This window comes from Podarcis cretensis, assembly GCF_951804945.1.
Source record: "Podarcis cretensis genome assembly, chromosome: 1".
In the NCBI taxonomy this organism is placed as follows: Eukaryota; Metazoa; Chordata; class Lepidosauria; order Squamata; family Lacertidae; genus Podarcis; species Podarcis cretensis.
The window spans coordinates 109,123,376-109,145,277 of record NC_137170.1 but is presented as its reverse complement, the minus strand read 5'-3'; the positions used below and the strand labels follow the sequence as shown (position 1 = coordinate 109,145,277).

General features: G+C 41.0%; 1 protein-coding gene across 16 annotated transcripts in view; it reads left to right on the top strand.

The window, feature by feature from the left end:
- BAZ2B (bromodomain adjacent to zinc finger domain 2B) overlaps positions 1–21,902 on the top strand; it is a 188,042-nt gene that overhangs the window by 117,621 nt on the left and 48,519 nt on the right. For 11 of the 16 annotated variants that reach the window (XM_079975160.1, XM_079975163.1, XM_079975148.1 and 8 more), the window contains 9 exons: positions 2,164–2,325; positions 3,950–4,143; positions 6,075–6,293; positions 7,776–8,171; positions 10,483–11,107; positions 12,314–12,613; positions 14,558–14,618; positions 16,670–16,778; positions 17,064–17,165. In XM_079975160.1, coding sequence (XP_079831286.1) covers positions 2,164–2,325; positions 3,950–4,143; positions 6,075–6,293; positions 7,776–8,171; positions 10,483–11,107; positions 12,314–12,613; positions 14,558–14,618; positions 16,670–16,778; positions 17,064–17,165 — 2,168 coding nt within the window. Of the gene's footprint in view, positions 1–2,163; positions 2,326–3,949; positions 4,144–6,074; positions 6,294–7,118; positions 7,278–7,775; positions 8,172–10,482; positions 11,108–12,313; positions 12,614–14,557; positions 14,619–16,669; positions 16,779–17,063; positions 17,166–21,902 lie in introns of those variants that run through there. The other 5 variants (XM_079975149.1, XM_079975151.1, XM_079975154.1 and 2 more) reach the window with 2 other exon arrangements.

Sequence of the window (21,902 nt, the reverse complement as noted above, 5' to 3'; positions counted from 1 at the left end):
GAGCAGGGACTTTGAACTTGCTCATCCGTAAGTCCTGCCCAACAGGACACTCACTCACAGGCCACCTGATCACAGTCTCTCCACTATGGTGTGATGCATTGCTGTTCTATTTAAATTTGAGTAATTCTATACATATAAATTAGTACATGCAGATTTTATGCAAATTGGGTTGTTGTTTTTTAACCCACCTCTTTGGCAATTCGTAAGTGGCCACCATAACATAATAGTCCTGACATTATATTAAGGTAAAGGTAAAGGTACCCCTGCCCGTACGGGCCAGTCTTGACAGACTCTGGGGTTGTGCGCCCATCTCACTTAAGAGGCCAGGGGCCAGCGCTGTCCGGAGACACTTCTGGGTCACGTGGCCAGCGTGACATCGCTGCTCTGGCGAGCCAGAGCCACACACGGAAACGCCGTTTACCTTCCCGCTGGTAAGCGGTCCCTATTTATCTACTTGCACCCGGAGGTGCTTTCGAACTGCTAGGTTGGCAGGCGCTGGGACCGAGCAGCGGGAGCACACCCCGCAGCAGGGATTCGAACCGCCGACCTTTCGATCGGCAAGTCCTAGGCGCTGAGGCTTTAACCCACAGCGCCACCTGCGTCCCTTGACATTATATTACCTACCATCAACTTTCCCTACTTTTTTCCCTACTTTTTTCTTACCTTCCTTTCAGGCTGAGTGATATGTAGTCTGAAACCTGCTATCAAAAACATTGATATAAATTAGGTGTAAATTAATTCCATTAACTTGCCTAGAATTGCTGGATTCCAGCTTCGCTTCCGTATAATGATGGCAGACTGCTTGTTGTTGGCACAATTTCTGTCTTCATTCACTGAGGAACTTGATGTATGAACCGTAGAAAGCCCTCCTGCAGAGCACCGGGAGGAAGGGAGATTTTAGAGCAAACTTGATTACACAAAGATTTTGAATGGCATCACCTCTAAGCTTGCCTGCTTTCCTTTTAAAGTTTATCTTTTATATATAAAAAAAGCATAATTGCACATAGGAATCTTTGCAAGACCAGTTTCCAAGATGAGAACATCTTGTCATCTGCTCCTCAAACTTGCCTGTGTAGATTGTTCCCTACTGGGTGTTTTCTAGTTTTCTGCCCATATTATATTTTTAATCATGGTAGGTAATAGAGATACTGTTATTTCCCTTAGAAGCCTGTTCCAAAATCAATGCTCGATTTGGGCTAATGAGCAGTAGTGGAAAGAACTTTAAAAAGATAAATAACTTACATTGTATATTTTAAAATCTTTTCATCTTTTTTAACTGGCTTAGGCTGCAATCATTTACACACTGCCCTGGGAGTAAGTCCCGTTGAACTCAGTTGGGTTTACTTCTGAGTAGACATGTATCAAATTGTGTTACATAGCAAAAGCTGCTAACAGAAAAATCATTGTTTGCAAGTCCCAGGCAGCCCTAAAGGGAAAGCTCTGTTAATCAGGTTTTTTTTTCATTTACCAGGAAAGGGATTGCCTTTTATTTTATTTTTTTGCACATCACAGATATTTTGAAACTTGTGTCAGTTTGACTTGACTTCCATGTTATAGGGATCACATTCCTGTATATTTTATAATGTCTTCCTCCTTCTAAATCACGAAACAATAGCTAGCGTTCTATTCTGCTGACGCTTTTGTAAAAAACAAACAAACACATTGATTCCATGTGAACATTTAAAAAGATACTAGTGTGCATTACTGATGACTTGGGGGTTGCTGTCAAAAAACCGCATCCCTATGTCATGTTTAAAATGTGGCTCTGGTTTTACAGGCAAGGTTCAAGACTTTGCTAACCAGAAACCAGAACAAGTGGATAAAAGGTGGTATACAAATTTATTTAACAACAACAACAGTTTCTGCATAAGCATTGTACCAGCAGATCAGGATGAATGCTTAAAAAACAGATTGCCTGGAGAAGCCCACAAGCTGTATTATCAGTTGCTTATTGCATTTAATTCAAAGTTGGTAGATGTGCCTTGACTCTGTTTATTAAAAAAAGTAACAATACAGAAAATGATAACACCTGAGCATTTTAAAGGCAGGACTTCTGGTTACTATTAATGTCCAGCAGCAGATCTGCTCAGGAACTGTGTGTGGAACTGTCCAGAGGGAAATCCTCAAATAACTCTCTTCGTTTTCTTTGCTCTGGTTGTACAGAATGGTGGCGAAATGCAGACATGCACTCGCGTACTGGCACAACTTTCTTCCCATCCCTTATTGGAATATCTCCTTTGTTTGCTCCTCCCGCTCAAAATCATGATTCCACTTCATTCCATTCGAGGACTGCCGGAAAAAGTACCCGAGGCAGTTTGGAGAAAGGTAAGCCGTGAAACATAAAATGTAGGTAAGGTAACCTCAGAAACAAGAATGTAAATAAGGTGTGCCACAGCTGATCCTCTCTCCCTGTGGAGCTTATATTCCTGATACATCCGGATCATATGTGCATGTTGCAGGCAAGGCCGCTCCACTTCTGGGTGGGGCTGTGTTGCGGGCAGACCTGGTTGGCCGGGGGGGGGGGGTAGCATGGCTTACCCCTTTTAAGCAGCTGCACGGCCGGGGAATCTCCCTTCTTGTTCCAGCTTCAGTTAATGAAATATTGCCACCAGGTCCTCCTGTTCTGTTATTCTTCTTAACCTTTTTTATATCTTTGCAGCCTGCGTGTTACTTGCAATTAGCAAGCGCAGAGGAGAAGTAAAAGGTTTTTCTTTTTGTAGGATGGGGCTAGCCTTCTCTCTCTCAAGAAACCAAAGCCTTTTATCTCAGTTCAGGCATTATACTAGATAAGCATTAAGCCTATTTGTTTATAATTCTAAGTGCTGGGTTTTAAAATGCCCATGAATGTTAGCCTTCAGAATATGCTATTTGTTTTAATAAAGCGCACTTGTTTGAAATGTATGGTATAGATGCATTTCAGTGCAGTGTCACTGTGCATCATCTCCCTATGTTGTTTTTTTTAAAAAAAATAGCAAGCAAAAGTTTATTATTTCCACTGTGGATAAACTGTCCATATTAGTTCAACTGCACTGTCATTGTGCATCATCTTGCTTTGTGTTTCAAAAACAGTGATTTTTTAAAAAATACAGATGGAAATAGGTCAGTGCTATTTTTGTAGGAAAAGAGGTGTTGGAACTCACCATGAACGCCTCCCTTGTTCTCTTATAATTACAATGATGCCCACCTGAGGAGCCGGAACTCAGTTCCGTCTCGGGGAAAAAAGCCCTGAATAGGACTATTGGTTCATGAAGCAGAAAGTTCCCATGAAACAGTTGGATTTTCCCAGTATCACTGGATAAACCGTGCATATTAACTCAGTATATGTGTAAAGTCCTGGATTTAATCCACATCCTCATGTGAAAAAGTCTCATGTATCCAAACTCTGCTCAAGACCTTCAGAAACTGCTGTTAGTAAAAAAAAGATACCGTATTTTTCCATATATAAGACTAGGTTTCCCCCCCATCTCCCCCCATTTTCTTAAATCTGAATCCCCCAAAATAGGGGGTGTCTTATACATGGGGGCATCTTGTAGATTTTTGGTGTTTCTTACCTTCTGCTATTCAGATATTTAGCTTTCTATTCAGTGGTTACAGGAAGGGTCCTTTTGAGAGATGGCATATGTTTCTTTCTGCCCCCCCCCCCCCCCATTTACAGCTTTGCCCTTTAGATTAAGGAAGTTTGCTGTAGAAAATGTGCCTAACAACTCCTGGCAAAATCCCTCCTATTGCTGTTGATGTTACTTGATTGTTTCCATTTAACTAGTTTTGATGTTTTAAAACATGTCCAGAGTAAGCATATTGTGTTATTTTACTTAATAGTGTTCAAACATGTATGCAGAACCCTCTTTTAAATGCTCACCATTACAGTTAGTGCGCGAACCTGTTCGACTCTTAACTTTGATATTATGTTTGCTGAAGTTCAATTTTCTTTAAAAATTTCTTTTTCAAGGTGTTAATGGTTCAGTAAATGGCAACAGTACCATTTCAGTATCGGGCAGCAACACGTCTGTATTATCTACCACCACTGCAAGTTCTGCTGGACAAGCAAAGGTTATAACCGTAGTGGGGGGAAGTCGCAAATGTAACCAAGAACAAAATAAAAACCAGATTCTGGATGCCAGAGCTGACAAGATTAAAGATAAGGTAATCACAGTGATGAATCTTAATTTAAGTCTTACAGTGGGATTTTGGGTTACAAACACCTCGGGTTACAGGCTCCACTAACCCAGAAGTAGGTACCTCAGGTTAAGAACTTTACCTCAGGATGAGAACAGAAATTGTGCGGCAGCAGGAGGCCCCATTAGCTAAAGTGGTACCTCAGGTTAAGAACGGTTTCAGGTTAAGAACGGACCTCCGGAACGAATTAAGTACATAACCAGAGGTACCACTGTATTCACTTTAGTCTAGCAAGGAGAAAAGCAGGTCCCTTTCTGAACTGGAAACTGGGTACACAGCCAGTGTTAAATGAGATAGGTATGCACACAGCCCTGTGAGGCTTGAGGGATGTGTCTGCTGATAGGAATGTGCATATTTTGGGGGTCACTAGTTGCATGCAACACTTTTAATGTATAGCATTAGAAGAACCGGATCAGGCTTGAAGAGAGCGTATCAATAAAGATCCAACACGTTAGACGTTTCAGGTGATTGCACATAGTTCCAGGTTGCATGGAAGCCTTTTTGTGTACAACTGTATGTGCAAAGGCCCCCTACTTTCAGGAGGGGGTAATAAGTGCACACGGCATGAAGCTGAGGCTCTTCAGCACAGCCCCTCTTGTGCATTGGATAAGTAAAACACCTGAATAGGACTATTGGCACACAGGACTGATACTGTAATACATGTATTCTCCCAGGATGATGGCCGATCACGTGGGCTATGGCTCACCTGTCATCTGAAGGCAGGAAATGCACCCAAAGTTGAATGAAGTAGGTGTGGCTTGGTCCTCCTCAACCCTACTTGGGAGTAAAATGCCCAAATAGTGCTATTGGCACATAGGACCAGGAAAGTCACTGTTGGGTGCTGATTAGGTAGTAATGATGTGACAAAGGCTGCAATCCTATGCACACTTTTTGGAGATGTAGTTTACATTGAACTTTAGTTGGGTCTTAGTCTCCCAACTAAACAAGAACAGGCTATACATTTGGTCTGGTTCACAGTGTTTCTCAGCCTGTGGGTCTCCAGATGTTGTTGGACTACAGCTCCCATCATTTGTAGCCAGCATGACCAGGTTGTTGTAGTCCAACAACATCTGGAGACCCACAGGTTGAGAACCACTGTGCTAGACTGAATGTTAAATACAGGTGTCCAATAATTTAATCAGCTGATAGGTACTAAACTTCTGCATAGTCCAAAACAATGGTGTGTCTGCATCCAATATTTGTGTAGGGCTTCTGATCTAGCAGCAGAACCTGTGTGTGGAAACCTCCTTCATATGCCCAGTTCTCTGTGCAGTAGCACACATCAGAACAACAATGCCTAGTAATAGTGTTAGTTCATATTTGACAGGGCAGCTATGTAGACATTGAAATAGTTACAGTTGTGCACCCCTATGCTTAACAGGAGAATGGTCTTCCAATTTGATAAGCTACCATTTGGAATAACTAGTTGATTGAGACAAATCCTTTGAAAATCATGCTGCCCAGTAGATCAGCATGAACGTCCGTTATATAATACTTCAGAGTTGCTAGTTTTGTTTTGCATCTCACGATTCCTTCAGAATAGGCCACAATTATCCCCATTTTACAGATGGAGAACTAAGGTAGAAGGGTAATGAATTTCCCATGTACTTCATGATGATATCGTGGTAGAGACAGGACCTGAACAGAGTTCATATGGTTCAAGCCCAACACTCTGCCCTTGGGCACATGTTAACTAGAGTAAAGTGAAGTGCACCTTAAAGGGCTTTTAATTATGTTCATAGTGCATTTTAGAACTGGACACTAATATGCTTCCCTCCTTTGCTTTTTTAAAGAAATGTAATAAACGAATGAAATTTATTACAATGCCATCGGTAAAAGCTGGTGATTCATATGATTAAAACATTATTTAATGCACAGTCTTTTATCTTTCCTCTTAGAAGTCTAGAAAGAAAGCAGTAGATAGTTCCAGCAACAGTGAAAGTGATTCTGGCTCCTCTTCAGACACCTCCAGCGAAGGCATTAGTAGCAGTGACTCAGATGATTTGGATGAAGAGGAAGAGGAGGAAGAGGAGGAAGAGGAAGATCAAAGTGCTGAAGAAAGCGAAGAGGATGACTCTGATTCAGAGAGTGAAGCACAGCAGAAAAATAAGAACAAGGTGTGGTAAAGTTAAGAACTGCCTTATGTTACTGAATAGTCCTTTTTTAAAAAAAACAGGCCAGTCTCTATATGGTTGACTGAGGAACTGGTTGGTGCAGAACCTATTTTGGCAGCAGTTAAAGTTGCTGTTGTTTTGTCATGCAGGCATGGCAAAAACTGTCAGATTTTCTCAGAATTTTTGAAACGTAATATGTATTAATTGAACTGGTTCACTGGCTGGAAGCTTTAAAAGAAAAGGGTGAGGAAGCTACTAACTAAAGGGACAGTAGCCCTGAAAAGCTTCCATTGTGCTTTGCCAAGCCAGTCAGAATATGCTGGCACTTCAGTTGTATTGTAAGAGAAAAACACCACAAAGCAAGTCTAAAAAGAGAAACACAGAAAACACTGTACTACCAGGCATTGGCAATGGCATCCTCTCTGTGCTTTAAACTAAATGGACGTATGTGTAAAAGCTAGGTATGGTAAAAGCTAGGTAGAGGCAACCACCATTATTTTTCCTCTTAAAAAGAAGCCTGTTTTTTTTAAAAAAAATAGTTCCTCAGATGAAACAAGCCATCCTAACTGTGGCTATTAATGGTTTACTAAAGGAGTAAAAAAGGTGTAAGATAGAACTAAGGCACCAGAGATTAGCTGCCCTGTAATCTATGAAGCTGCTAACCCCAGTGCCGTTTTATTTTATTGTAAACTGGGAAAATATAAAGTAGACATCAGGCAAATGAATTAATCTGTGTCGCAAAGGTTGAGATGTCTTCTTGAGTGTTGCCATGGCTACTGGATTCTGTTTACAGCTGCTCTTTTCCTCACATAGCAGTTAACTCCGTCCAGTAACCAGTAACCAGAATGCAAACCCCAGGGTTCCGTTAGGTTGATAGTGTAGCATACATTCAAAAGTAACTGAATTTTCAAAGCTCTCTTTCCCAGCCAAACCTTAGCTTCACATAGTGAAAGGACCTTACAGGAAATAAGCTGAAGAAGATATACTGTAAGGTTATTTTAAGTTTATTACAGCGTAAAGAAGTTGTACGTCTTGGGTGTGTGTGTGCGCGTGTGTGCGCGCATGCTTTGTGGATGTTTGTTTGTTCTAAGTGTGTGTGTGTGTGTGTGTGTGTGTGTGTGTGTATAAAATAAAAATATTTATTTTCTGTTTCACTATGTTTCCAGTACCTCACTTTTCTACATATTGTTTCCAGTGTGGTGTAGTGGTTAAGAGCAGTGGACTCTTAATCTGGTGAACCAGGTTCGTGTCTCCGCTCCTCCACATGCAGCTGCTGGGTGACCTTGGGCTAGTCACACTTCCCTGAAGTCTCTCAGCCCCGCTCACCTCACAAAGTGTTTGTTGTGGGGGAGGAAGGGAAAAGAGAATGTTAGCTGCTTTGAGACTCCTTCGGGCAGTGATAAAGCGGGATATCAAATCCAAACTCTTCTTCTTCTTCCAATGCAGCTAAGGAGAAATCAAGATACACGTTTTCTGTATTTGCAGGTGCTAATGCATAGCGGACCAGACATGAAAGCCGATGGACAAAAATCCCAGGAAAAGCCCCAGGAAAAGAGAACACACCAGCCAATACCTCTTGTGTCTGATAGCCAGACTCACCCGTCATTCCAGTCCCAGCAGAAGCAGCCTCAGGTTTTGTCACAGCAGCTTCCCTTTATTTTCCAAAGCTCTCAGGCAAAGGAGGAATCTGTGAACAAACACACAAGCGTAATACAGTCTACGGGATTGGTGCCCAATGTGAACCCTTTGTCTTTGGTAAATCAAGCCAAAAAGGAAACTTTCTTAAAACTTATAGTTCCTTCTCCTGATCTACTCAAGGCAGGGAATAAAAATACCTCTGAAGAACCTAGCCCATTGACCATTGATGTAAGATCAAACCGGGTGAGAATATATAAGTTTTCTTTGTACGCATTCTGTACTCTGTGGAAGGGTTCATATTCCATTAATATCATGATTGTTGTTGTGTTGTTTTTTATTTTTTAAAAAATATGTTGGAATCCATAAAAATCTAAGGTGATCTTTTAGTTGCACATAGTGGAAGGTTTAAACACTATTGCTTTTTAAAACTATACATTATAAAGAGTTTAAGGTTTCCAGTGCAATCCTTTACTCAGCAGTAAAACACCATTGAATACAATACTCCCAGGTAAGTGTGTTCAGGAATGCAGCCTTAATGGTATAACATTAGAATTTTAAAACAATATTTTGGAAATTGTGTTTTGTTCATCTTCAATACCTGCTTCTCAGAATCAGTAGCTGAAAATTCTTCCTGTAGATAGTAAGAATTCAGTCTAGAAATGTCAGCCACTGTGATGCAGTGCTTAGAGTGCTCAGCTGAGTCTGAGGAGGCCCAGTTTCAAATCCCTGGTTCAGCCATGGAGCTTACAGGGTGACCTAGGGCAAGTCACCATATTTCATCTGTAACCTACCTCACAGGGTTGTTGAGAGTACAAAATGAGACGAGTGACGAGAACCACGTACACTGCCTTGAGCTCCTTAGAGAACAGGGAGAATATAAATGCAACAAATATCCTGACACATGATTTACAGCATTTTCCAGAGCTGATACTGTTGCTCCAGTGGTGGAGGAACTTGCTCCATGCTTGTCCAAAGGTGTGTGTGTGCTCATCTGCCATTACAGAGAGAGATTGAACATCTCTCTCTTTAAATGAGACTCACAAGCAAGGCAAAAGAAAGCCCAGGTTCCTTTCTTACTGGCTTCTTGGAATGTCCTAAACCTCTGTTAGAGCTGTAGACTGTAGTCCTTTGGAAAAATAGATGGAGCAAAAATGAACATGCGCTACCAACCTTGGAAAATTTAAGAGGAGCACAATGCCAAGGTACTTATCTTACAAAGTCTTTACAAATCGGTCTTCAGGAAGACAGTTGAAGTGACATTTCATTTTTCTTCATGCCTTCTCAGAGTATTGGTGGATTCTTGCTTTTTTGAACACTATGCTGTCATGTACAAGTGTGAAAGCTTTCAGAAAAACCTGAATGGAATATGAAGGTGGAGCTTTTGTGATCCATTCATGACATGCTTGCAATGAAAGATTGGGATGTTGGATATGCAGATTCTGTTTAGGAATCTCAGTGTCTAAACACTGATGAATTGAAATTGAAAATTCACTCCATTAGAAAAGTCTAACCTAAATTTTTGCCCTTGGTTTCTTAGTTTGGGTTACATAGTGGACATTTTTTTATAATACATTCATAATTCTGCCATGGCAATCCTGTATGATTACTCATTTTATATTTTCAGTAATTATTACTGTTTTCAGCAGAAGGTATGGTATTCTCATTACCCTTGAAATAGCATGCTTAAGGTATAGTGATAACAACTTCACTTGCATGAATGTAAAAAGAGTTTGATACATAACAGCCAAGCACTAGTTGCCTATTGATAGACCCTTGTTTTCCTTTGGTTTTTAAAATGGACACATTTATAAAATGCCTCACAAGTTTTTTCAGAGAGCATGAAAGTGTATCTTAACAGTGTACTTACTGACAGCTCATGCTGTCTGTTTCACTGCTACAGTACAATCCTCAATTACTAGGTTCTGGTTTTTTGCTGTTATATGCAGATGATTTGGAACTAGGCTTTAGATATCACTTGTGGTTTTCATTTGGTGTACAGTCACATGGGTTATATTTGACAAGAAGGGTTTGAATGGGCAGGTTTATGGGAAAGCTGGGAAGATGGAAACAAATGCTTCTAAACAATTAAAGCCTGCTTTATGCCTTTCTTCTCCAACCCTAAGATTTATGTTAACACCCCATTCCTGAGTCCTTTTTACTCAGATGTAAGCACCACACCTTAACCCTTCTTTCATAACAAATCTTCGTAACTCCTTTTCTCTTATCAGGTAAATGTCTCAGAGACTAGAATCTTCCATCGTTAACTGTTGGAATACCTTGTGACTCTCCATTCTGCAGTTTTAGTAGTGACTGTTGAGAATGACAAAGAATGTATTCTGTACCTGCAAAATTCTTAGTGAGTCACAGTTCTCAATGAGTCAGTCTTAATTAAGGCAACCTGCCTCACTTAGGAAGTTCAAAGCAGCTTCCTTGCCCACACAGATTTATATCTTATCTGCCTGCCTTTTGGAAGCGAAAGTTTCAGAGCCCATCTGCTAAACCCATTGCTTACGGCATTTAGCTATATATTTTGTTATCTTTTGTGCTTCTGCAGGAACAGTACAAGCAGACATTCCCAGCACAGTTGAAGAAACACCACGAATCATCTAGGAACCTGAAGAAGGTTATCGCAGCAGTATCAAGTCCAAAGCCAACCAGTTCTCCACCAGCCCATCAAAAACACACCTCTTTAGAAAACAACCATTCTAATCCTTTCTTGACCAATGCACTTTTAGGTAATCATCAGCCCAATGGAGTGATTCAGAGCGTCATTCAGGAAGCTCCTCTGGCACTTACCACCAAATCCAAATCCCAGCCCAAGGTTAATGAAAACGTATCTACTTCCAGCAGCTTAACCTTTTCCTCACCAGTAAATTTAAGCACGGGTGGGAAAAAGACACCAAGCAACCGGACACCTGTTATGTCTTCTACCTCTCCTGTATTACCTGGCCCAGCAAAGGAAAAGGCAGTCAGCAATAATACAATGACAGCAGTGAAAACACAACACAACCACCCTTCCACAAAATCATTGGTTGAACAATTCAGAGGAACTGATTCAGACATTCTTAGCAGTAAAGATTCTGAGGATTCAAATGATGAGGATGACGACGACGACGAGGACGATGAGGATGATGAGGATGAAGACGAGGAAGATGAGGATTCTGATGATAGTCAATCAGGTTTATTTAATTTAAAGAAACTCTTTGCATGCCTTTAGCCTTCTAAAGACACCCTTGCCCTCCTGCAAATGCTATAAGGTTAATTATTGTCGCCTGGTTTCTATATGGAAATTATAATCTTGGAATGAGAATTATGAAAACGTTAACTGATGAGCCAGCTCAACGGCTAACTTATTCAAAACATTGATTTACCTAGCTTATTCAAAATGTTATTGATGCTGCTTTAGGAGAGATGACTTTTCAAGTTAGGAGATAGTGAAGGGACAGAGCCATGTAGCTGGGGTGAGACATAGTGGATAACTGCTCAGATGCATGGAGGTTTCTTACTAGTGCGAAGCCTTGAAAACGGTATGGGAAGATGAGTGAGGAGGGTCTCAAGGACTAGTTTAAATAGTTTAGGCTGTAGTCCTATGCATGCTTGTCTAGGAGTAAGCCCTATTGAACACAGTGGGCTTAAGTGGAAACACCTAGGATTGGGGTGTTGGTGCTCCAAATAAGGTTTCCCTAATGGTAAGTTTTACTAGGTGTTATACTATGGTTATAATGGACATTTTCCCCCAATGCAGTTGCATAGTATGCAGCTCTGTACACCCAAGAAGGAGCCAGCATTTTAATTAAGAACTATGTAGCCGAGCCAAAACCATCTTAGATAAAATGCATCTTAATTTTTTTGCCTAATATGGTAAGAGAAGAGCTGGCATGTTTTGCACTAACCAGTGGTGGCTTCCAGTTGTTAAGCCTTTAGCAGACCAGCACAACTTGTGAATGACCAAGCCACATGCTGCCTACCTACCAGACATGTATGGTAGCCTATGCAAAGTCCAAGAAGCTTCTAAAAGAACAGCAGAGGGGTCTAGTCAAGCATTCAGTAGGCTACAATGTGTGGCTGGTGGAGCTGTGTTTGGCTTGCTAGGTCGTAAGTTGGACAAGCCAGGAAAGGTCTTCTTTGGGTTGCCAAAGTCTTAAGTACTTTCAGTAGAAGGGAGGTGACAGTGAATTGCAAAGGAAGAAGGTGATTATATATCTGAGTCAGGATGTGAAACCAATAAATGGGTCTGAAACATACATCACATTCAATTGGTTGTTCCCTGCACTAAATAGTTCAGAATGCCTGTCCCTTCCACCCTCACCCCCAGTCTCAATGAATGCTGGAATAAGGATATATCAGTTTCTTGTAATTCATGGTCTTCTCCATTTCCCCCAAAGAATCTGATAGTAATTCGGAAGGGTCTGATACTGAAGGATCTGAAGATGATGAGGAAGAAGATGATAAAGAACCCGATGAATCAGAGACTGATACGGAAGGAGAGAAGTCTTCGATTAAATTGAACAAAACGGCATCCTCTGCCAAAAGCTCTTCCATCAGTCTTGCAGCTTGCTCGACACCACTTAATATCCAAGCAGCAAAGACACCGAGTTCTGCTCCAGCCGCATTATGCCCCGAGTCTCCCTCACCAGCTTTTGTGGGCACGCCTTCTCCTGGGCTTTCCTCAAGTACCCACAGCGGTATAGCAGTTTATTTTATATAACAAAATCCCTATCTATATCAGAGAGGTGTTTTTTATTGAAATCTAGAAGGGTCCACACCTGTTAAGCCCAGCCTTCCGCAACCTAGTAGTACCTTCCAGATGTTGTTGGACACCCAATTCCCATCAGCCCCAGCCAGCATTGCCACGTTAGAGCACCAGGTTGCGGAAGGCTGGTTTAGCACTTCTTAGAATCTGGCCTTGCTTCAATTGAATTCTTGCATTTCATCACTACCTAAGATTGTATATTCTGATACAAAGATGAATCTCTGTATTGGGGAAAGAGTGATCTTCATCATGTGTTGATTTCACCCCAGATAGATATAGTGGGAAATTGATACAAACCATGACTGCCAATGACTCAGTACTCCCCTTTCTCCCTCAGTGATTTCCCTGTTCTCCTTGTAGGCTGCCAGGCTTGGCCGTACTTATTCCATATTATCCTCTTCCTTTCCATCCCAAGACTCAAGAGAAGAGAAGCATCAACTGAGTCTGAATTGGTTCTGCTCTTTGGTAGAGCATTGCAAATTAAGACCTGGATACTGTATTTACCTAAGGGCTTGGACAGTGTTGGGGATTCTCCAACTCTGGATCCACATGACAAACTTATAAACAACCCAGGGAAAGTTTCACTGTAGAAACAGTGCAGTACCATTACATCATCCCCAGGAGTTGCCTGCTTCTGAAACACAAATGGGGCTGTTTCTTTAATAGCTTGATAGGCATTGATACTGTGCCTGATTCACTTCTGCAAAACATGGTAATGGCCACTGACTTGGATAGCTTTAAAAGAGGATTTGACAAATTCATTTTTACCTGGAGATACCAGGATTTGGGGTTGAACCTGTTACCTCTGAGCCATATAAATTCCTATGAAAGGTGGGCATTGGTTAAGGGCTTGCTGCATGACACCTTGATCCTCAAAGTATGTGAAGGAAAATTCCACTTAACTATATTAATATAAGCAAGTGTGCTTATTGGTTCTCCTTCATTCTACTAAAACGAAGTTCATTCAGGTTGTAAAAGGGAGCTGTAACTAAATAGTTTAGTACATTGCCATCCTGTTTCTAGACACAAATAATCACTGTGTGCACAACAACATCAATGTGTGCCTTACAAAGCTTTCATCTTCTCTCTCTTCCCCTAAAAACAGTGTGCACAGAGCACAGAGAATTGTCAGGCTCCTTTTAGGGGGGGAAATAAAAATGGAGATTCTGCTGGGTTAGTAATGAGCTCCCCTGAACCGTGGTAGTAAGGACCTTCTTCCTTGTGTTCATCAGATCCCCACCCTCCCAGTTTCTTATTTATCTGCTTTTTTACCTACCAATCCCCCACTCCTTTTTGAATCTTGGTGTGTGTGTGTAAAAAGCAGATTAAAAAGGGAAAGTCATTAAACAGGAAAATGTCTTTACCAGGCTGGAACACAAATCTGTAAAGTGTGCCCACTGAATGAAAAGAAGTTCCATGGAAATCAGTTGAGATGCTCTGTGTCATGTGATGCTCTGCTTTGTAACATCAGCAGTTCAACAAGTCGCAGACACCCTGGGTTGTACTGGGGACATTATCTAGAAACAGGGTTTCTTTTATTTCACTTAAACATGCTAACATAAGTGATTTCAGGACTGGGGTGTTGATCTATAGTTTGGTTGACAGTTGTTCCTAAATCTGTTGATTTCTTAAATTCTCTGGGTAAGAATAGACTCTAGCAATTGTTAGCAAATTGTGTTCTGCTCATTTCTTGCATTTTTTGCAAGACACGGGTTGCAAGGAAAAAGCAAGTAAAGGGGTATAGACAGCCTCTGCTGATTTGTTCTTTTTGTTAAAAAAAAATAGCAGAACATATTGCAGAACAAATAGCAGAACAATTACAGTTGTAATTTGGGTTTGCTGTGTTCTAAAATTAATCCATTAAATTCTATTTAAGGTACTTCAAAAAGGCGCAGAGTCACAGATGAGCGAGAACTGCGCATTCCTCTGGAGTATGGGTATGTAAGATACAATTTTGAATTAAACTTGTGAAACCAGTTTCTTGTAATGTAGTAACATTCCTAAAGGTAGTGATTTTGCAATTTGTTTGGACCATGATGAGTTGTTATTAACACTGAAGACAAAAGTACCCTGGCAAATGCAAGTTCCTAGGCCCATGTTTTCCACAGTTACATGAAGGAAGAGGCACGTGTGAGAATTTGTGGGTGGTAAGGGGCTTAACCCAAACCCACATATCATCTCCTGAAACCCCTTTTTCTCTCTAGCTCATTTGTCACTTTTGGAGTCTGAACTGGGAAATGATTCAAAGCAACCTGCTGGACTATTTAAATTGAGATTATGGGCATTGGAACAGTTAAGCCACTTCCCTCTGGCTGATGCACCTCTGCACCTCTGCAAGTCTCCCTGCTCCCCCATTTGCCTTTTGTGGGGGGAAACAGAGTTGGGTTTCATATGTTTTCTTTGCAATGTTCAGTTCTGAATCTTCACCAAGAAGCTGAGATCTCGTACTGTATTAAGAATCAGACCCAAACCCCACAAATCACACAATATGTTCCAGGAGTGAGGGGGGAGGTACAATTGCTCATACATAATTTGCTGAAGAGGTGAATTTCCCCCCAGAGAGTCATAAAGCTTCCTGTGATGCTTTGTGCTTTGCGTCGTCCATCCCTTTTTGTTTCTCTGAGGGGGCTTGCCAAGTTTAGGATGGGTTCCAGCAACTAAATTATTGGCAAGACTGCTGTAGAAGTAGAGCATCCGCTATTTTTCAAGCCTTCATTCTACTTACTGACATTCACCATTGCTTGCATCTTGCCTACATCTTTCTTTTTACTGCAGTCACTAGGTAATGAACTGCATACAATTTTTTCAGAGGCTTCTCTCTTGTGCTACGTCTCACTAGGCCCTGGCTAAGGATCAGTTTCCAACACCTCAGCTTTCTTTGCATCCTACAACTGAAATCTGAAACACCAGTTCACATTGTATTCTTTCCTTACATTGAAACTTTCCTGATCTGCTTCAGCTGTTCAGATTTCACACACACTCTTTTCAGTAAGCTGCACTGTAGCAGTTGTTTGCCCTCAAGGGGGAACTTTTGGCCTTTGGGTGACTGCAGGGGCACGTTTTTCCTGGTGCTTAATTTTCTGCGTGCTACAATATGCCTAGCTCTGTTTAATAGCCCATATGACTTGGGGAGTCATAGAATCATAGACTTTTAGAGTTGGAAGGGACCCTGAGGGCCCTGCAATGCAGGAATTCCACCCACAGCCGTCCCTGGGTGGCCTCAAACCACCAGCCTTCTGGTTGACAGCCAGACACACTGACCTATTGTGCCACAGGCTCTCTGACCTTCCTGGTACTGTAAGTCACCTAGCCCAATGCCATTAACTCTGACCAGCAGTGACTCTTCCTTGTCTTTCTCAGCCAAACCACTTGAGATTATTTCAACAGGAAAAGCTAAACTAGGGTAGCCAATTTGGTGCCATCCAGATATTGTCAGACTCCAGTTCCCACCAGCCTTAGTCAGCATGGCCACTGGTCAGGAATAATGGAAGTTGTGCGTTCTTAGATTCCAACTTTGTTCTTAAGTTTACAAATATTATGACGATCACCATCACAGCTTATTGGCAAACTGGGAACCTGGTTTACTTAGGAACGTAGGAGGCTGCCTTATACTGAATTAGACCATTGATCCAGCTAGCTCAGTATTGTTTCATCTGAGTGGCAAAGGCTCTACAGGGTTTGAGACAGAGGCCTCTCCCTGTTGTACCTGGAGATGACAGGAATTGAACCCAATACCTTCTGAATACAAGGCAGATGCTCTGCCACTTAGCTACAGTACACCTCTAAGTGGATATATTACCCAGAAGTAAGTGTGATTTAACTCCGTGACTCTTACTCTCAGGAAGTTGTGCACATAGCATTACTGCTGTGCATTCCAACTCTATACATGTTTGCTTTGAGGTAAGTTCAAAGGGACTTCCTCCCAACATATGTGTTGCTATAATGCTGTGCCTCTTTAAATTTATATGTTTTTTTTTTTTTATTGCAGCTGGCAAAGAGAAACAAGAATAAGGAACTTCAGTGGCCGCCTTCAAGGGGAAGTAGCATATTATGCACCATGTGGCAAGAAGCTAAGGCAGTACCCTGAAGTAGTAAAGGTATATTTTAAACGTTATGCTTTCTGGTTCTTATTAAGCATGCACATAATTATTTAAATGAACTTTTTCCTCCACTAAAGTTCCTTGATACAAAATGGCCCGTGATGCGAGGCTAATGTACCTTAAACCTGCCTCTAAACTGACCTCATGTAAATTTGTATCCCCTTGCCAGAATATGCACCAAAAAACCCCACACATTTGATTTCACTCTAACATTAGCTTGTACATCAAAGCTGGGTTGTAATGACTTAAAACCTGAAGTGGAAAAATATGTGATTTTTTCAGTATCTCAGCAGAAATGGAATAATGGATATCTCAAGGGACAATTTCAGCTTCAGTGCAAAAATAGGAGTGGGTGACTTCTATGAAGCCAGAGATGGACCGCAGGTATCCGCTTTTTAAAAAAGTAAAGTCTTTGATCCAAGGCGTAGTATCATAAATCTTAAGTGAAATATTTTTTTTACTACACTCTGGAGCATTGCTATTGTTAGCTGGTTCATTCTTGCAGTCATGTGTGTGACTAGTAGTTGTGAATGACTGAGCACCTGACGCCTGGAAAGTGCTGGAAAAACCTTCACAATTCATTATCACCTTGCCAGGTGCTCAGCATCTTGCAGAATTAAATTTGGAAACTGCAGTCATCTAGATATCATTGGCCTTTGAGGTTGAGTATATATTCCAGTACTCGAATTACAAGTCCACACTCCCTCCTTTGCCTTTTAGGTAGGCCCTCTTTTCAGAAGGCCATACAGTTTATGGGAAGCATGATTCTGCTAAAACTGGGAGGAGTCAGGGGTGGGGCTTATACATTTCATTTAAGAATGTCTCCTCTTTTCTCTGTAATTTGAGCACTGGTATATCAGTTTAAATGCTTCTGAGATCAACCTTGTTATTTTATATATGTGATAATTGTAAGTAGCTGTGTTCACATACACATGTTTTTTCTTTAGCTGTCTCTGTGGTGTTGGCTAAAATATAGAATTAAACATAGAGTTGTTTGTTCAGTGTGGAGAATGTATGATGAATTCTGTAAAGTCTACATAAATAAGACTGGGGAGGGGACAATAAACCCCAGGGAGGATATGATAAATGTGTGTTTTTAAGGACATTTTTTTGTGCGTGTGTTTCATCTATGAGACACTGTTCTCTGTTTTAGCTAACGTGCAGCACAATCCTTTGCAGGTTAATTTGGAAATTAAGTCCCACAGAGTTCAATGAGGCTTACTCTCAGGTGCAAATACACCGGATTGTAGTTCTAAGTATTTGCGTCTGTCCTCCCCCTTTCTGTCTTACCTTATTTGGACTTCTCTAATGGGAACCTTTTCTTAACCTAAATGTGCCTTTGTGTACCCTATACTTTGTCTTACATCACTTACTACTTGCATAATTGAGTACATAACTTCTTTCTGTGTAGTGGGCAGTATTTCATTCCTTATAGTTTGGGAATATGGGGTCTGTATATGGTCTCCCCTTTTTTTAAGGCAAGTTTCCCACAGGTACAACTAAGTGTGTGCAGATACCTGCCAAGTGCTCCCAAGTACTACCCTGAACTATTGGAGCAATTTGCTCATGGCTCTATCCTACTATACCCTCCCCACATAGGGCACATCCTACAAAGCCAGGTGTTGCCAAAACAAAACAAAACAAAACAGGAAATGGTGCAGAACCACACACTTGGGAAATGACACTGTCTTGGTTTTTGTCCAGTAGGTGAAGGAGAATTGAACAATACGGCTTCCCCTGCTAGCGCTCAGTCCTTTAAGTGGTCAGTAAAGCATAGCTGTACATGTAAGTCATTGTAGATATTGGGGCTAGTTCACATAAACAGCCGATGAGGAGGCAAACCTATTTCTTGACAACTTCAGACTGCAGATTGGGGCTCACTTGACTGACGTTTGTCTATTCAAAAACCTCTCTACTGATATAAAGCCAACATGTCAGGGGAAAAGCCTGGCTAGAGAATATTTCCTTGACATGCAGTTTTATTTTGTGGAGGGGTTTTATTGTTTGTTTGTTTTTTACAGTGAGGAATGTTCACGGAACAAGTTTGCCACCTCATCTGCTGTTTTAAGAGAACAAGGCCTCAGGGTATAGCTGTACTGCTGCAGCTATAGCAGTCATTCTATTTCCTTAATGAGGAACTTTAATTCTGGGAGTGAGGCTATAGATTTTGACAGCAAATTCACAGAATCCCCACCAACTACAGTTCCCAGGATTCTGCACAGAAAGCCATTACATTAAAATTACCAAGTTACCCTGAGGTTGGGTTTCCCCCTTGTTTTTACTGTCATGGATTCACCCAGGCAGCCATGGAGATTATAGCAGTGTGTAATATTTGCAGTTGGTTAATATTTTGTAAAATCACAGGAATATCTCAGAACAACAATTCCTAATTCTCCTTGGGTAAAACTATGGCAGTTAAAATTGGGGTGAAGAAGGATAATAGATCATGGTTTAGTCAGCTTGGCTTATAGATTGCAGTCTGGATATGTTAGTGTACTGTTGGACCAGTTGACAAGTTTCCCTTTACAAATTACTCACCATGTACTTTTTCAATTAATTCCTTCAACATTTCTTGCCAAACTCCTATGCATTATGAGTCTGAGTCTCTTCTTGAAATAAAAAAAACCCTCAGTATTCTGTCTGCTAGGATGCATGGCCGCAGTGTTATTAGACACACCCCAAATTATTAGCTATCCTTGTGCAGGGTTCCCTGCATTGAAAGGAGTTGTGCGTAGAGTACTTTGCCTTCTGAAATGCTCCCCTAACAACTCTGTGTTATTGGACATTGGAAAGAGTTCTGCGCTAATAAATGTTAAGTGTGCAAGGGGATGTGAGGGTTCCAGGTAATCTTTCTTCCAGTTTTGATTAGTAGAAACGGTTTCACACCAAAAAGAAAATATGTTAGATGTCTCCATTGAAATGTCATTACCATACAAGCACATGTACTGAAAACCAGGAGGACAATTCTATCAAATTGCTTTTAGATTTCTTCTCAAGGAGACTCTGGCTGTCTAGTTCTTGGTACATCATTGGTTAGATTTTGCCAGACGCACATTTAGATTGATTCCAGCCAGGCAAGCAAGATCAGCCTTCTGTTTATTCAGGGTGATAGCTCTGAATTCATGACCCTTGTTTTCACTTTGGGTGGAGGCAGGAGCCATTTAAGAACCCTGGAAAATATGAGAACAGGTGCATTAGAGTTAGAATGGCGCAATACAGAATATGAACTTTGGAAAACACTAAATGAAGGTAAGTAACTCTTCAGTGTTAGGGAACTTTTTATTGTAATGTGTGTGCATTAATGAGAAGTGCAACGTGCTTCATTCAAAATAGCAGCTTATTATTTTTTTCTACAGTGTTTGCTAGCATAAATGTGCTTGTTGTACATGCTTTCATATATGTCTATATATGTGTGACTTCTACAAGCCCCAGCTGGTATTGCAAGCCGCATTTGTTACTGTGTGTGATGGGATTACTGAACCACTGCTCTTCGTCACCAGTAAACTCTTGGTAATCTATCCTTGTTCCCAGTTACATGTGAGTTACCATGCTTAATTTTAAAGCACACAAATTAACTTTGGAATGACGGACTCTGATGTAATTAACTTCAAATCAAAGGTATGCAAGATATTACCCCTTTTGTCCTAATTTTACTTTTACCAGTGTTTGGTTTCTTTGGTCAATTTGTATGCTTCAAAATATTGAATATGAGATTATGCAATAAGTGAACTCAAGTCAGGAAATGAGAACTGTGTGTGGAAGCAGAATTCTACACATGCAGCTAGTGCACAGCACAATCCTATATGTATCTTACTCGGAAGCATCAGCCCCATTGAGTCCAACCTGTTGCAGTACCAGGTGCTCATCCACACTGCAATGCTCATCTGAGCCTCATTGGGTTGGATGTGTGTTCTTGGTACAGGGAGGGATCGAATGAATGAGCAAGTATAAATTTAGCCTGTTGTTGTTACAGTTTACTTATCCAAATACAGAAGTCTTGTAAGGCTCCCTTTCTTTAGAAGGGAGCTTGGTAGCCGGCAGATTGTGTTCTTGGTTCTAAGGTTAACAGTGATAAATTAATTGTGGCCATATGGTTTGTTTGTTTAATTATTTTAAAAGGCAATGGAAACTAGATGTCTAGTCTAGCCTTTTCCTTGGCATGTTAGTTTTCTATGCACAGAGATCTTCTTTTTTGTAGGGGGGGGGGGAGTTTCCAGTCCTGTAAGCCTTCCTCTGCAGTCTGAAGTGTCACAGCACAGACATAGAAATACTGGAAGCTGTTTTAGACTGAGACAGATGCATTGGTCAATCTGGCTCAGTACTGTCCACACTGACTGGCAGCAGCTCTCCAGGGTTTCAGGTAGTGGACATTGCCAACCCTATCTGAAGATGGTATGGATTGAGACAGGAACCTTCTGCATGCAAAGCAGCTGGTCTACTTGTGAGCTACGGTCCTTTGGTTTATCCCCTCCGTGAGAACTGGGTTATAAGGAAACCATGAGATACACAGTTCAGAAGAGATCAGACTTCTGTGCTGTTTTAGATAAAGAAACACAATACTAGGCTTCTCTTGTGTAAATTAAATGCAAGCTATTCCTAAACTAAAGGCTGTGTTTGAAAGCTACAGGAATTTAGGATATGGAGGGTTCAGATGCCACATGGTGAAATGTAAGCAAATGGAATCATTCTCAGCAGAAATCCTGAGGTTTCCACAGAATGAGATAGTGAGAAGAAGGGATTAAAATAAATTGAAAATTTCAGATCAGTTAAAAATGTTTTTTTTTATGGTAGGCAGAAACTGATTTCCATAGATGAACACAACATGTTTCTGAGAAGACTGTAAGGCAATAATGAGTTTCAGTGTGAATTGATTGTAAGAATGTCCCAAGTACAAATTATCAAAGATAGTTTCATCATGCTGACCAAAGAATTTGAGACTTCGTTTTTAGGAAACATGTTCGCCTTTTGTCTCAATGTACCCTTCCAGATGGAATAGTTAGACAAAACAGAGCAAAGACAATGCAACAGTGATGTGTAAGCAACAGCTAATCGCTTTCATTAAATACTCATTACTGCCAAGTAATTTCATTTGGAAACAAGCTATTCAGAACTTCACGAATG